Here is a 17,826-nt window from a genome sequence, read left to right on the forward strand (position 1 = left end):
CATCATCAGATAAATGGATAAAGAAGATGTGGCACATATATACAATAGAATATTACTCAGCCATAAAAAAGAATGAAATTGAGTTATTTGTAGTGAGGTGGATAGACTTAGAGTCTGTCATAGAGAGTGAAGTAAGCCAGAAAGAGAAAAACAAATACCGTATGCTAACTCATATATATGGAATCTAAAAAAATGGTACTGATGAACTGACTGACAGAGCAAGAATAAAGAAGCAGATGTAGAGAACGGACTTGAGGACACAGGGCAGGGCAGGGCAAAGGGGAAGCTGGGACGGAGTAAGAGAGTAGCACTGACATATATACACTACCAAATGTAAAGCAGATAGCTAGTGGGAAGTTGCTGTATAACAGAGGGAGATAAACTCGATGATGGGTGATGACTTAGAGGGCTAGGACAGGGAGGGTGGGAGAGAGTCGCGGAAGGGAGGGGATATGGGGACATACGTATAAATACAGCTGATTCATTTTGGTGTACCTCAAAAACTGGCACAACAGTGTAAAGCAATTATATTCCAATAAAGAGCTTTAAATATATATATATATATGGTGCCTAAACTTTTATTCTCTTCAAGATCATTTTACACATGGTTATTTCTTTAAGTGATTCCCTGACTAGATTTTTACTGACCTCTAAATAGCATAGAATTAAAATAATATAGCAGGCTTCAAGAAAGAAAAAAAATAAAGAAAAAGAAAATAAAGAAGCCATTTACCAATTTGTCTTGCTGGCACATTCACCTGGGGGCTAATCCAGATCAATGTAAATAACCAAAGTAGTTACGGAAAACTAAAAATGGAAGGAATGATTTTCAACATAAGAGAACTGAGAATTTGGCAAACAAAACAAGAGCATAAAAAAGTAATTTTTCACAGTTAAATAAAATAAATGCTCTTTTTATAAGACTGTCTCAGTTCATGTTACCTGTATGGCTTCTGAACTGATTTTCCCCCTTGTACATAAAAATGCATTTAATCCCCAAGGATTAGGATAAACCATTCATCGACTTTCCAAGAAGAATGGTAAAAACACTACTTGACTAAACATAAGCTGAATCAGCTGCCTGATTCACAGCCATGTGGTGTACGATAAAGGACAACCCCCTGTACAGAACAGAGCTGCTTTCATGAGCCCACCATTTGCTATTCATTAGCACTGGCACACATACCATAAAATATTAGGCAAACACTTTTTCAATTCATTTAAAAACCATGAAAACCAATAAAATAAAATATAGTCTAAAGAAAAGTTCATCAGTGTTTGAGTATAGGATATAATCAGAAAATTGTTATGCCCACAAACTAAGAAAAAACTGGCAAAGATTTAAGATGAGAGCAGTTAATTTTCTCATTTTAATATGACACTTCTATACAACTCGTTTCTATGTTTTGTTTTAGTTGGTTTTTAATTCTGAAAAGCATTTTCCACCCATGTTCCTAATGAAGCTTGAAATTAACATAGCCTCTTCAATTCCTTCTTTTGTGCGCCAGAGTGAAACAGAGTTTGGATCTAGAAAACATCACCAAGGTAGAAGCAAGACAATATTACAGAGGACCATTTCTTTTTTAAGCCTTGAAGCACACTGTTTACATATTCTCAGGATTGACAGAAATGTGGTTGGCTCATTGCTCCATCTTCTCTGCCTGAACTGGGTCCTAAATGGCCTACGAGTCACTGAAATACACTCATTTTAGTCAAAGACGGAGGCAGGGGGTGTGCAGACCTACTTCATCTCCTTTGGGATAAAAATAATGCCTTAAAGAGACAGAACAGGGAAGATAGGGAATTGCTTCTACCCAGAAAGGTAAATTCATAAAGAATATGTGAATGACCATATAATTCTCCTACACACAACAACACACACACACACAGAAAAGCTTTTCACTATACCTTCCTTCCTAGAAAAGGAATTAAAAAACCTATAGTCCAAGAAACGTGGGTTTTAGTCTTGACTCCGTTTACTACCCGACCGAAAAAATATATAACTCACAGGATCAAAGTTAATCGAAGCAAAACTGCGCTAAGACACTAGAATATTCTAAAATTATTACTACTAAGTAAACAGCAAAAGAAAATAGATAAGAGTGTTCTGGGAAGGAAAACGTGAAATGATTTCTCACAAAAACAAAAATGGGTAAGTATGAACATACTAGTATTTACTTAATTGTCAGGACAGAGTTCAAGTCCAGTTTTCTTGTACTTACCATGACAGGAGGCCCAGATTAGGAGGAGAAATCCTCGTCCTTTCTTCAGTATCTTGGCAAGGCTTTTCTTTCCTTTATGGCTGGATCTTGAAAAAGAAAAAAAAGGACAAAATTGGCAGTTCCACCCTCCATTTGGCCATACCCTAACTAAAGGAACTGCATATACAAGGACCTAAAGACCTGACCAGAGTGAGCCAAGGAAAAGCTGAATTTCACCCAGCCAAACCCCACTAGTCAAATCCAAACTCTGTACTCCCTTGTGAAAATCCTCCTGGTTGTAATCTATTTGAGCAAAAAAGTAGCAAAGGCTCATGTTCTTAATGTTGATAATAATATAACATTATAAACCTTAGATGAAAATAATAAAGCAATAATTAAAACCGACCTGCAAATGCAAAAACAATACTCATAATATTACGGTATGTTTTTGTGGTTCTCTGTAAATCGAGAATGGATCTCCCCATCTGTGGGAACCAAACTTGCTTAGTAACCAAAATATGAAAAAACTGCCTTTTGCCCCAATATCCTATGCTCACTGAAAACTCACATAAACTGTGCTAATACCTTTACCTGGTTTTCAGAAACAACCAGAAGGGTGGGGGAGGAATACCTAACAAGAAACTCAGACAGCCTAGTAAGAACACTACCATCTTTAAAAAGCAGCTTTTTTTAAATAAAAAATACATTTCATGCAAAGCCAGCATTTCTATTTCACTAAATTTCCATGAATACAGGATATTTTCGGCAGTCTGGGATTCAATACTCAAAGTAAACTCTTCATGAGCAGTGAGAGTGAGGGAACAGAGGACAGTGAAGAAGCAGCAGGGCCCAGAACATGTGGAGCCTTGTGCAGTTATGAAGAGAGGAGTGACATGAGGTGCTTAAAGGACAGCTCTGGCTGTAGGGTAGGAACAGACTAGGTTGTTGGGGGAGCTGAGGGGGTACAGGAGGAAACAGGAAGACCATCAGAAGGAAATAACCAACACAAGATAGTAGCGATGGAAATGGTAGGACACTGCTAGATTCTAGATATATTTCAAAATTACCACAGGATGTGAGCTAATTAATTAAATAAAAGAAGTCAAACTTTTTAGCCTCAGCATCTAGAAGCAAGGACTTCCCATTTGCTGATAAGAGAAAACCTTAAGAAAAATGGATTCCCCACTCTGTGAAGAGGTACAGGAGGGGGAACAGGGAATCAAAGATTCCGTTTTAGGCACGGTATATTTGAGATGCCTATCAGATATCAAGTAAAGACATCAAGTAAAAGTTGAACAAACCAGCCTGGAGATGAAGAATATGGAAACTAGAGATACTAACATAAATGTGGGAGCCATCAATGTGTGGATGGTAGTAAGCTAGTAAAATTCAGGAGCAAGCACAGATGGAGAAGCTAAGATGACCAAGTGGTGGTTTGAGGGTACTCCACTGTTCAGAGGCTAGAAGGATGAGGAAGAACCAAGTGGTTTAGTAACAAAGCAAGTCAGAGTCATCATTTTTATCATTATCCAAACCTAAGTCTTTGTGATATAACCTAGCTCAAGAACACAGGTTAGCATAAAATTATCTCGTTTATTCATTCATATCAATAAATATTTATTCAATACCTGCTATATCCGAGGCACTACTCTAGATCTGGGAGAGACAACTGTATCCAAAAAGTCATGGAGCTTAATTTTACTGCCTGCCTTCCCCACTAGAAACAAATAAACAGATTTAAATAGACAGTCAGGTAGCTGGTAAGTGTTACAAAGAAAATAAAACAGGGTTTAGGGATAAGGAGTAACAGAGAAATGCTGTTTTAGATGAGGTGGCAAGGGTATGTAAAGAGGCCACCTGTTGGAATTAATTAACAAGGAAAGGAGGAAAGGCAAAGAAATTATTCCTGAGGGTATGAACTTGTTAGAAAAAAATCTTTTAAAAGATCACTTTAATAAGAAATACCTACTGGATGAATTTTTTTAAAAAACTGTCCTAATGTGCAAAATACATTTGTGTTTTAGAATTAAATGTCTAATGACAGTATCATATACATATTCAAACTGCTACATTTTAAATAACTCATGTATAATTGGATTTGATGTTTTGCAAAACAGATAAAGTGCAACTCCAGTGATAAAGATATTAATATCAAATATAGTGGAATATGGACAACTTGAAACCTTCATACATTGCCGGTGGGAATGTAAAATGGTACAACTGCTGTGAAAACTATTTATCAGTTCCCTTAAAAGTCACCATATAAGTCATTAACTCTCCTGGATATATACCCAAGAGAAATGAAAACATATCCACACAAAAATTTGTATATTAATGTTCACAGCAGCATTCTTCATAACAGCCAAGAAGCAGAAACAACCCAAATGTCCATCAAATAATGAATGAATAAAATGTGGTATATCCACACAATGGAATATTATCCAGCAATAAAAAAAAGACTAAAATACTGACACATGATACAATATGGATGAACTCTGGAAACATCACACTAATTAAAAGAAGCCAGGCACAAAACACCACATTGTACAATTTCACTTACATGAAATGTCCAAAATTTTAAATCTATGTAGAGACAGAAAGCAGATTAGTAGTGGTTTAGCACAACATACTAAAAACTCCTGAATTGTATGCTTTTAAAGGTAAGTTTTATGCGATATATAGGTGAGGAGTAAGAATATAATCAAACTCTTCATGAAATACTAAAAACAATCTTACTGCAAAAAAGTTATGGAACCGACCTAGCAGCAATGAGCATTCTAAGCATCTAGCTCATGGTCTCTAAATACTAATTCTTGCTTCAAAAGGAGCCAAGGCTCCTGAGAAATAGCCAATTACAGGTCTAGGACAGAAAATATATAAGCTGATCCTGGAACTTATTAAATTGGAAAGCAAGGAAACCAGTGGCGACTACTAAGGGTATGTCAAAAGGACTCAGGAGACAACCTAAACAGAATCACTGGTGAAAAATGGAATAATTTGAGCAAAAATAATAAGCTCTATGTATTGAGTTTCAATATGTTTGATTATGAGTTCATAATATTTCTCTCTCTCTCTCATTGGTCACCACTGGAGGATGCTAAGTAAGCAACTTATTTTTTGAAACTAGTAAATAAAGGCAAAGAATTCGTATTTATCCTGCTTTTCCTATATAAACGGAACCTCTGTACAACCAAGTAGCTGATGGGGGTAGTATTTCACCTAATACACAAAGAAGGAAAGACAGAAATAAGTATCACCATTTTACAACTGCTAATGAAATATAGGATGCACATAATGATCTAGTCTAGAGAAAACTATAAAAATACTGAGGGAAAAAAAAAAACTCTAAACTGCAAGACAAAAGAGAGATTAAAGGGAAACTCATACACTAAAAAAGAGATTTAAGTGACATGTCAACCAACTGCAATATATGGACCTTGCTGGGATCCTAATTCAAAGAATGAGAATAATTTGAGACATTTAGGGAAATCTGCCCATATAATATTTGATATTAAGTAATTATTAATTTTCTGTATAACTGACAATGTTACAGTGGTTAGGAGGTTTTTGTGATTATGGCTTTTCAAAAGTTTTAGATATACAATTGTACACATGAATTGTATATTGTACTATACACATGAATTGTACACAAGAAGTGATATATCGTGGAACAGGTAGAATGAATAGGAGTACATATCTACGAAACTGGATGGACCCATGAGTTGATAGCTTTTGAAGCCCAAAGAGACAAATAAATGGAGATTAACCTATTTTCTATACTTTTTATACATTTGAAATTTTCACATAAAGTTTTCTTTTTTTTTCTTTTCTTTTGGATGTGGACCATTCTTAAAGTCTCTATTGAATCTGTTACAATATTGCTTCTGTTTTATGTTTTGGTTTTTTGGCCATGAGGCATGTGGGATCTTAGCTCCCCACCAGAGACCAAATCTAGGCCCCCTGCATTGGGAGCACAGAGTCTTAGCCAATGGACCACCAGGGAAGTCCCTGATGTCTTCCATTTCTACACCAAATAAAGACTGTAAAATGGTGTGCTGCACTTCAGTCAATCAACAATTACCTGAGAACTAACTATGTGTCAAACACTATGACACTGTGCTGGTTCCTGCACTAAGGAGCTCATATTCCACCGTGGAAGACAGAAGCAAATAATTATAATTACTAATTGTGCTCAATGTGATGAAGGAAACAAACAGGATGCTGAGACAAGAGACCGAAAGGGTGGGGGTATGGGAATCCTACTTCAGAGAAGATGGTCAAAAACGGCTTCTCTGTGCAGTAAGGCCAGTTTCTGCTACAGAGAACAGCATGTGCTCCTGACAAGGGAAAGACTTTGGCTTTTCTGAAGGATTAAAAGGAGGAAGCCAGATAGCCAAAATGTACCAAGTCAGAAAGAAGAAGAGTGGCCCAACCTGAAGGTGAAGAAATGTACAAAAGAATAGTGTAGATAATAAGGAGTATAAATTATATTCCAAGTGCAACAGATTATATTCCAAGTGTCAAAAATTCACTGACAGATTTTAAACAGCAAAGTGATATGATTTGATTTTAAAATAATTCTGACTACTATGTGGTGAATGGATTAGAGACAAAAAGAATAAAGAGAATCAGAAAATAATTACAGGAAGGAAAATGGTGGCTTGATTTAGAATTTAGGCAGTATAGATGGAATAAAAGCATAGGGATATGTTATTTCGAGTATAACTGACAGTAATAGGTAAAGGCCTAGATGTGGGGGCCTACGGAAGATTAAAGAATTTATGGTCCAAGAGGAGAAAGAAGAAAACAGATAAAATAGTTCAAAGTAAGAGGTGCTGCTTTAAGCATCTGAGGAAAGGTAACTAGGAATTCCAAGCTCATAAGAAAAGGCAAGACCGTGGGTAACTGTGCAACCAATACGAATCAGGAAGCTGCTGGAGGTCCTTATAATACTAATACTACAAAGAGCAGATACAGCCAATCCTTAAATAGTCAACAACTGACTTGCAAAACTTGGGTCCCAGAATGGTAAACTATCACCACAAAAGGAAGAAATTGAGTCACTACTGTTAGTCTAAGAGAAGTAGTTTAACATTTCTTAATTTTTTAGTTGTAATAGTAATGCATGCTTCTTCTAAGAAAATTTAAAATACAGGTGTAAAAAGTAAGCAAGAACCCTCAGATACTGCTTGTGGGAGTGTAAAATGGTGCAGCCTCCTTGGAAAACAGCTTAGCAGTTCTTCAAATGATTAAACATAGAGCTACCACCTGACCCAGCAATTCCACTCCTAAAGAGAGTGGAATTTTGTCTGAGACAAAAACATATCCACTGAAAAACTTGTTTACACATGTTTATAGCAGCATTATTCAAAAGAGTCGAAAGACAGAAACAACCCAAATGTCCACCGATGGATGAGTGGATAAACAAAATGCGATATATCCCAAAATGGAATATTAATCAGCCAATTAAAAGGGATGAAGTACTGATACATGCTTCAATATGGATGAACCTCAAATACAATATACCAAGTAAAAGAAGTCAGTCACAAAAGACCACAGAGCATATGATTCCATTTCTATGAAATGGACAGGGAAATCAATAGAGACAGGAAGTGGATTAACAGTTGCTTAGAGCTGTGGGAGGTGGAAGGTAAAAGGGGGATGATAGGTAAAGAGTATGGAGAGTTTCTTTTTGAAGTGATAAAATGTTGTAAAATTGACTGCAGTGATGGTTGCACAACACAATGAGTATACTGAGCCATTGAATTATATACATTAATGGGTCTAAGGTATAGCATAATATATGAATTATATCTCAAATCTGTTATTTTTTTTAAGTAAATAAGTAGAAGTTCCCTTTACTTTGACTACATGGAATTACAACCACTGTTAATATTTTATAATTCTATCCAGGACACTTCTTCATTCATATACAAAGACGTACATAATCTATCCCCAAAAATGATGGGGGAGGATCATACTGTATTCATTATTCTGCACCTTTTCCCTCAATGTATCAAATCCTTCCTATATCAGTACATACTTTCACATGGCAGTTCAGTATTCCATTATATTCCAATACACCATAACCTAAAAATTCATCAATTACTGGGACATTTAGGTTATTTTCATTTTTCTACTACAATCAAAATAGCCACAGTAATCATCCTTGCCCATATCTCTGCACAAGTCACTATTTCTGCAGCCCTGATTCTGAAAAACAAATTTAAGACACACACTTGCCCGGGAGGATCATTACTGCCAAAGAGTACACATACTAATTCTATTTATGAAAATATAATTCACTAACACATAGTTATCAACCTGGTAGAAGTTCTAATGTTCTGTAATCTGAAAGGTTAAAGTAAAAATACACATAAACATTATTTGTATTAATCCTGAAACATGTTTGTACATGTACAGAAAAATGATTTAATGACTGTTAACAATGGTTACCCCTCTAAGGAAGAAAGTGTGAATATGGACTTTGTTTTTATACTTTTAGAATTACTTTACCCTTGTAATTAGGAAAATAAACTTTTCTACAAAGACATTTTTTAAAAGGAAATTCAAAATAATATTGCATAAAAGCTTTTCACTTAACCAAAGACAGAGTGTAAGATAAAGCCATCAATAAAAATAATCAGGGATGTAAAGCGATGGTTCTGAGGACAGAAGAAACAGGAGTCCTGAGTGTGCCATTCACTAAATTCTATGACCTTTGGAAACTTTAAGACAAGTCATGCTACTTCTTTACCCCTTACTACTTCAATATATACTTTATAAGAACAAAAATAATCTCTTCTATAATCACAGAACTAGTTTTCAAATTCAGGAAATTTAACATTGATATAGTACTTTAATCTACTTTTTATATTCCAATTTGGTCAACCAATTACACCCTTTAGAGATTTTTTTTCCCCTCTATAAAAGAATCCAGTCTAGGATCACATTGGATCTAGCTGTCACCTCTCTTTAGTCTTTTACTTTGAAACCCATATTATATTAATTCCAACAGAATGTTTCCTGGTATCAAAATTAATTTAATAATCTAACATCTTTCCCTCCAAACCTAGACCATGTTTCTTCAGATAATGTAACACTTCATTGTTTTGCAAATATAAGTCTTAGATGTCTTCTCTAAAGTTAGTAATGATTCTAAAGTTAAAAATCAGTAAATATCTATATTATTACAATGTAAAGATTAAACACTGAAGAGTCAAGTAATACATTAGGATTACATTTCCTCTCTAAAGGTCTAATACGCACCCCACTAGGCCAAATGAAGGGTAAAATTCTTATTTGAAGCAAAGTCAAATGATTTCTCTTTTCTTAATGTATGTATGAGAATTTGACAGTTGGGATCTGCAGGATTCGCTGGTCTCCATCATCAGCACCACTCCATGAATGTGACTTCTGAGAAATCTTTACCAAAGTAAGACATTTATCTTCCTATTTAACATGGAATCTCATCTTTCAGGCACCTGTTAACAAGAAATAACTTAATTCCTTACTCAATAACTAAAACTCACACCTTGCAAACAATAACTCAGACAAGTGAAATACTGTGCAACTTGGACTACAAGGACACAGGTTATATGTACTATAAAAATCCTTCCCTATATAGAAAGGAAAAAAAAAAACAGTACCTTGAACCAACAAGATGATAGCTAATCTCTACTAGAACCACAGAACCTAATTCTTCTCCCTTATTCTTAATCAAACACACACAACGGGACTTCCTAGGTGGCGCAGGGGTAAAGAATCCGCCTGCCACTGCAGGGGACACAGGTTCGAGCCCTGCCCTGGGAAGATTCCACATGCCACGGAGCAACTAAGCCCCGTGCGCCACAACTATTGAGCCTGTGCTCTAGAGCCCGTGAGCCACAACTACTGAGCTCATGTGCTGCAACTATTGAAGCCCACGCGCCTAGAGCCTGTGCTCCACAACAAGAGAAGCTATTACAATGAGGAGCCTGAGCACCACAATGAGAGGAGCCCCCACTCTCAGCAACTAGAGAAAGCCTGTGTGCAGCAATGAAGACCCAACACAGCCAATAAATAAAATAAATAAATTTATTAAAAAAAAACACACACACACACAACAAAAGCAAAAATCCTAATTGAAATTATACTGAGAAGACACTGGCAGGACTCAGGGAACATTTGTGTGATTAGAAAATTCAAACATGAAGATAGTTCTTGCCTTCAAGATGTTCACAATCCTGTGAGGTGACAAACAATTAATAAGGCAGAGTGTGATAAGAGATGCAGAGATATAATTCCATGGGGATGCAAAAGACAGAGCAATGAATTCTGAACTGGGCACTCAAGTAAGGCTTTGTGAAACACTCTCACTTTTGATGGCTGAACCAGCCAGATCTTGAGACAAAGGGGGAACAGGTACAGCACAAGCAAAGAATAAGACCAAAAGGAAGAAAAAAAAGGCAAAATATTGGATAGTATTTGAGGGACAGTAAGTAGGCCAGGGTGGCTACAGCTAAAGATGTTCTAGATGTATGGAGGAAATGAGCAACTAGTTGCAGGAGATGTGTTTAAAGCATACTTACAGAGAGCCTAAAAGGCCATGCTAAGGAGCTTGATCCTTAATCTGGAGGCAATGCCAAGCTAAAGATTCTGGAACAAGGGAATAATTTGGATCTAGAAACTTAAAACCAAAACAGTAACTTCTCTTTTCAATAAATTTAGATAATAATTTCCTACATTAAACAGATGACAGAAAAAAGAGACAGTTAATAAAGACTTAGGTCAAAAACTGGTACAAGAGTGTAAAGCAATTATAGTCCAATAAAGAGCTTAAAAAAAAAAAAAAAAGACTTGGGTAATAACAGATCCACAAAAGTCTATGAAAAGAAGGACAGGACAGGGATTAACATCCACACTGGGGACAGGACTAAGAAATCTTTTAGAAGTCATTTTCTAGTTGAACATCACATCAGTACCACTAAGTCTAGTAATGAGGCCTTGATTTTCACACAGATTTAACAATTTAAGAAAACTCAAAATAAGAATCAAGCATCAATTTAAAAGAATATCACGTTAAGAACTATTTTAAACAAAAGATTAGGGCTACAGCTCATTTAATCTCAACTTAAAAACAAGTTTCTAGGCACAGTATATTATACTACGGCACAATTATATATGGGAAAAGTAATCTAGCTTGAGTCTTAATGGGGGGGGGGGGGAGGCACGCGACACCAAATTTTGAGATTTAACATTAAAATGAACATAAAAGAATTCACCTAAGGGAGGGTGGGGGGGACTTGAGGAGGGGGGGGAGTCAAGGAAGGGAGGGAATACGGGGATATGTGTATAAAAACAGATGGTTGAACCTGGTGTACCCCCAAAAAAATAATAATAAAAAAAAAGACCAATAAAAAAAAAAATTCACCTAAATTATTATGTCCACCAACAGGCCCCCCAAATTAATCTGTAAATTACCTTTTGCTGCCTCAAAACGGCGGAGGCGGGGGGCTGGGGGGGATGAGGGGACGGGGACCAACTTACCAAATGAAGTTTGTCCCAAGAATTTTTTCTACTGCAAAGTTTCACAAGAAAATCTGCAAAAGAAAAACCAGTAGTTTTACAATGACAAATATCCTAAGTATCAAGTAAAGCCACTTAGATCTCCCCACAAGACTTCTCTCTACAAGCTGGAATGCCATGACAATACATTATTTTTTAAATTGTTACAATGTGAACTATTTAGTCAACCACAGGTTTTAGAATTTTTAGTTGTGCAAAATGGGCAAAGTCAGGCCTTAGCATGCCTTTAGAAACTGCAGAACTATACAGACAGAACTTTCCAAGAACCTATAAGTACTCCTCTTTAAGGGGTTTTCTCTATCAATCTAGCATCATTTCTGATGGCTTCTCAGGTGAATCTTTCTCACTAAAGGAACAAGTACTTTAAATAACTAAGAAGAGCACAAGAGATCTAGGCTTGGACTTGGTAGTTTAAGGTAATTTGTACACATAATTGGCTTGTACCAAGGGGTCTTTATTGTGTAAGAAAAAAATCACAGAGGGGGGAGTGTAGTCTAAACACAAAGAATTCTTGTCACAACTAAGCAACAATCTGACCTTTATGGAGATAAAAGACCTAATCAACCTGATTCCTTTGTAAAAAAGACTTCTCTCAGAATTTGCAGACAACTCATTCTTTTGAGCTGTTTATGTGACATAAAGTCACATATATGAACAAGACTATACAAAATATCAAAGTCCCAAAATTAAGGAGTCAGTCAACATATTACATTATTTCCATAACTTCTGGAAACATTTTAAAAATAAGAACCACATAAGAGACTAAACATGTAATAATAGTGTTTTAACCACTTTACAAGTAGTATTTTTGTCTCCCAGTAACTTTTTTTTTTAGCTCTTTATTGGAGCATAATTGCTTTACAGTGTTGTGCCAGTTTCTGCTGTACAACAAAGTGAACCAGCTGTATTTATACATATATCCCCATATCCCCTCCCTCCTGTGACTCCTTCCCACCCTCCCTATCCCACCCCTCTAAGTCATCACCAACCATCAAGTGGATCTCCCTGTGTTCCGCGACTCCTTCCCACTCGCCCTATCCCACCCGAGTCATCACCCATCATCAAGTGGACCTCCCTGTGTTATGCAGCAGCCTCCCACTAGCTATCTATTTTACATTTGGTAGTGTATATATGTCAACGCTACTCTCTCACTTTGTCCCAGTAACCTTTAATTAAACTCTGTAAAATTTAATTTTAATTTAATACAGTCTGGGCCATATTAACCACATGCTGTATAGGAAAGGAACTAAGGCTATTTATAACTTGCAACTTCAAATACAAATCGTATTAGTATCAAGACTGGTCCTGTTGTTTAAAAAGGTACAACACAGTACAGCAGGCGTTCAGGGGTTTTAAATCTGTAGGAACTTTTCTTGCTAGAGTGTAATTTTTGCTGAGCATTTGAAAATTGAAATACAAACTACAAATTTTTTTCATTTCATTTTTCCTTTATACTATAGTAAGGTTATTCTTGATTTTTTTTAAAATTTATTTTATTGGCTGTGTTGGGTCTCCTTTTGCTGTGCGTGGGCTTTCTTTAGTTGCGGCAAGTGGAGGCTACTCTTCGTTGTGCTGCGCGGGTTCCTCATTGTTGGGGCTTCTCTTGTGGAGCACGGGCTCTAGGCACATGGGCTTCAGTAGTTGCCGCACATGGGCTCAATAGTTGTGGCTCACAGGCTCTAAAGCGCAGGCTCAACAGTTGTGGCGCACGGGCTTAGTTGCTCCGCAGCGTGTGGGACCTTCCTGGAGCAGGGATCGAACCCATGTCCCCTGCATTAGCAGGCGGATTCTTAACCACTGCGCCACCTAAGAAGCCCTATTATTGATTTTTTTAAATTACATCTGTAGGTACACTATATCATCTATGAATTTTATTTAGGATAATAAGAAAACATTTGTTAAAAAGAACAGATGCTGGGTCTCTTTGTCCTTAGCTGTTAAAAGAAGAACCAGACAAAACAATATATATGAAGGCATATTCCACTTAAGTATTACATGCAAAAACTGATGAGACACAGTTCATTGTAACCCAAGAAGTATTAGAGTACTACAAGGTTAACAGTCCAACGACACGAAAGTGCTCAGAGTTCAGAGAGAGACAACCCAGAGAGGCTTCACAGAAGGTGGAGAACTTCAACTTGAGTCTTACAAATTAGGTGGAATTTAAATAAAAAGGGGATGGAAACCAAGTGAGGATGGCTATTAATACCACAGTGGGAAGAAAGCACTTTTTGAGAAATAGAGAATATGTCAGAATACCAATCGTGTTCAGGAAAATAAGACTAAAAAGACAGGACACACTGTGGGCCTTGAATGCCAGGCTAAGGAGTCTTGATTTCATTCGATGACATGAAACCAAAAGTTTTATGAGCAGGAGAATAACACAAAAGTGGTGGTATTAGAAAGCAGCAAGTAGGATGGTTTGGAAGAGAAAAGTCACTTAGGATGTTCCTGAACTATTTGTTCAGATATGAACTGCTAAGGGCCCAAAATCTCAACGATAGTAAAAATGCAGAAGAAGACACCAAAATGAGTGAAAGCATTAATTGCCTGAGCTTGGTAGTTGATTAGGAATGGAAAAAAAAAAAGGGAGCAGAGCAAGTTGTCAAAGATAACTGCAAAATTCTAAGGTCTGTGGTGAGTAGAAAAAGAATGGTATTGTTAAGAAATGAAGGGTACCTTCCAAGGAAGCAACACCAGATATGACATGGGCTTTAAAGGTGGCCTCCCAACTAGATGTCCGTCTACTGGCTTGGCCTCCCAAGTAGATGTATGTTCAGCCATTTTAGGGGTAAAATGAGATTTAATTTAAGAGACATGTCAAGTCTAGGGGTAAGAATGAATTGATGGTGTTACATTTACTTCAAAGCAACCACTATATCTACTAGAAGAATCAACTGGCATGTTTTAGAAATTACTTGGTAATTTATTCTGTCAAAGATATGAGAAGTCCATTAATACAAAAGTGTTTGTGTGAAGTTTCCACAGGTGTAAAGCTCCAAAACATGAGCCAAACAACAGGAAGATTCAACCAAGAGCTTCAGGCAAATATGCTTCAATGCCAGCAATGACTCCTCTTACCACAACCAAACATCCCCTTAGTTGGAAACAACTATGCCATTGTGAAACACCGACAACAAAATTTTAAAAACTGCCCATGCCTCTTAGGACTATTTGCCAGATAAAGGCCATGCAGAAGTAGGTCTGAAAGAAGCTCTCTGGTGCCACAAGCTACATTCTCATAAAGCCACATGGTATCCCGTGATACCCGTCATGTACACCTCAGAGTAGGGACAGTTATGTTTGAGTGACCTTGAATGGTCATATATTTGAAGAGGCAGAATGTAAAGTGGCTATGTTAAATCTAAGCAATTACCTAAAGTGTCTAATAACATGAGATTCTTAAACACATTAAGCACTAATGAGAAACCAGCCAGGGCAGCAGTGTGGGGCAAGGGTTAACTATGGTCACCTTTAAGTTCTATTTGGGGGGGTAGTGTTAAAAGGAAAACGAAGAAAAAAAAAAATCTGAAGTTACCCAAAATAAGAGGTAAAATTTTTACAATCACGTATTATACTATGGATAGAATTATATCTATTTTAAGTGGAAACCCTAAAGAGAATAAAAGCATACTTGATTATTAAATAAAATATTAGATATTACTGTGCAGCTGCAGAGCACAGTCAACGTCTTTCTGGACGACAATGAGCTAATGATTAAGAGGAAGGGCACAGAGGCCCTGAGAAGGCTAATAAGGAATGGACACCTTCATGGAATAATTTGTTATCATCTGTATGCCACCTACTATATCAGTTTCAACAAGGGCAAAGAGGCACACCAATTTGGACCGTATCTAAAACTACAAAAACTAATTAGATCAAACCAAATTCACAAGGAAAAACTTAGAGACTCAGGCCAGGCCTCCTAAAATATATGGGGGGGTGGGAGGGAGGTGTCCAGGAGGGGGAGGAAGGGTGGCTAAAGCACCACTTTTTTGGCTAGGGTACATTTTAACTTCAAAATAACAATGAAGTATTTTTGACAGCCCTGGTTCACTTTCAAATGAAGGAATAATTGAAGATTCAAAACTTTAAGAAGGCAACATTGAGTAATTTAAAAGGAATCTTTTATTTTCACTGTATGTGAAATAAATAGCTTTCCTTACACATGCATTGCATAGTAAGAAACAATGACAGCAAAACTTGAGTGTGGAGGCAATATAAGGTAACTCAGAGATGTTAAATTTTTAGAAGTGACTTTAAAACTGCTACTACTTTGGACAAGTTTTTCCACTTCTTAGTGCTTCCTCATTTATGCCTAGTAACTTTTCAGATATCTGATGATGATACGACCTTCCCAAACTAGGATTCTATGGCATGTTGGGGAGATGATTTAATCACGAGTATTACCCAAAACCCAAGCATTTATCAACTGAGTAAAACTACTGTGATTTGGTCTTATTGCCTGTACAGGAGGTCAAAGCTCAAGTTTTCTAAAACTTTTGCTGAAGTCAACTATAAATGAAAATAAAAACCAAGAGACAGTTCAAAAAGCACGGCTAAATGCTCTCAGTTGGACTTTTTCCCCCTACTTATTAGGACCATGTTTCAAAAAAAAAAAAAAAAACCCCAAAGAACGTAAAAAGAAACTAAATATAAAACTGAGTCAGTGTCCTGGCTCAGTGCGATTTCCAAACAGGTAATTTATTTAAAAAAATAATTTTTTTTAAAAGATGCCACATGTCTTTTCAGCTTCTTGAAAACACTACGTAAGGCCTGTGTGTTCTCAGGGATCCAGATGCCAATTCACGGTCAGAGTACTGCATTCCTCTGCCAGCTGCACAACACAGATAAGCAGCTAAAATACTATCATTTCTGAAGCAAAAAATAACCATCTTCTTGAAAAACAAAATCCAGTAATTTGTCAGACACAGTCAGATGAACTCCATGTTATAATCAAATTTCTGTATCAAAGAGCCTTTTACTGGCAATAAGTCTCTTGAACCAGCAATATTTATGATAACGTTCACTCTAACAAGTAAAGGTTCTGTTTCAATAGGTAATGACGGAAGGTCAATCTTGCATAATCCTGTGACTGCATTAGCAGCACAGAGTGTGGTTCATTCTATGAGAGGTTTTTATTTTCTTTTAATGTGGGAAAAGTTCTGAGTACATTCCTTAAAGGAGGCTCTGAAACAGAGAATTTCGAACAGTAGGTTAATGATCAATACTTAAGATGATTTGTCTTCATTTAAGTGGCTGAAATACTGACAGCTGCTTTTCCAAACAGGATCCAAAAATGTGAGAAGTCAAAAGCAAAGAAACTGTGCTCTAGCATTTTTAGATACTACGATCTGACTGCACTTCAGATGCATCATTTTGCTTTTCACATCTCAGGTAGGGGAAAGGAAGCCCTGGCAATGTTCTTAGAAAAGATCAACTGTGATCAAACCAGCAAATTTTTTTTTGTACCTTTTTAAAATCACTTATTTTACAAGTGTTTCGCTTTTAAACTTAATCCTTATACAAAGGGTAGGAAGGGGGAAAGCATAAATCATACATGATGTCTTGGTGAAAACATTTTCTGGTGGTGACCAGAAAAGATTAAAACCGAAGATATAATACAATCTGCTAAAAAGGGTAAAAATATTTTCCAAAAAGGTTTTTTTAATGTTTTGACTTGCTCTTTATAATCACTTCTATAAAGAAAACATTCACGGGCTTCCCTGGTGGCACAGTGGTTAAGAATCCACCTGCCAATGCAGGGGACACGAGTTCGATCCCTGCTCAGGGAAGATCAAACATGCCATGGAGCAACTAAGCCCATGTGCCACAACTATTGAGCCCATGTGCCACAACTACTGAAGCCCACATGCCTAGAGCCCATGTTCTGCAACAAGCCACCATAATGAGGAGCCCATGCACCACAAGGAAGAGCAGCCCCCACGCTCCACAACTCGAGATAGCCCATGTGCAGCAACAAAGACCCAACACAGCCAATAAATTAATTAAAAAAAAAAAACATTCACTTCATACTACTAACTCAGATATATTAAAT

At 36.8% G+C, this 17,826-nt stretch overlaps 1 protein-coding gene across 8 annotated transcripts in view; it reads right to left on the bottom strand.

Annotated features, from left to right (window-relative positions):
• Window positions 1–17,826, bottom strand: part of MTMR3 (myotubularin related protein 3) — a 134,407-nt gene that overhangs the window by 51,352 nt on the left and 65,229 nt on the right. For 7 of the 8 annotated variants that reach the window (XM_057744069.1, XM_057744065.1, XM_057744066.1 and 4 more), the window contains exons 2-3: window positions 11,730–11,782; window positions 2,223–2,308 (exon numbers count right to left, since the gene is read on the bottom strand). Coding sequence is in view for 6 of the 8 variants with exons in the window: in XM_057744065.1 (XP_057600048.1) it covers window positions 2,223–2,225 (3 nt within the window). In the remaining 2 variants the exon portion in view is untranslated. The remainder of the gene's footprint in view (window positions 1–2,222; window positions 2,309–11,729; window positions 11,783–17,826) is intronic. The other variant, XM_057744070.1, reaches the window with a different exon arrangement.

The sequence above is a fragment of the Hippopotamus amphibius genome, chromosome 8 (assembly GCF_030028045.1).
Source record: "Hippopotamus amphibius kiboko isolate mHipAmp2 chromosome 8, mHipAmp2.hap2, whole genome shotgun sequence".
Classification (NCBI taxonomy): Eukaryota; Metazoa; Chordata; class Mammalia; order Artiodactyla; family Hippopotamidae; genus Hippopotamus; species Hippopotamus amphibius.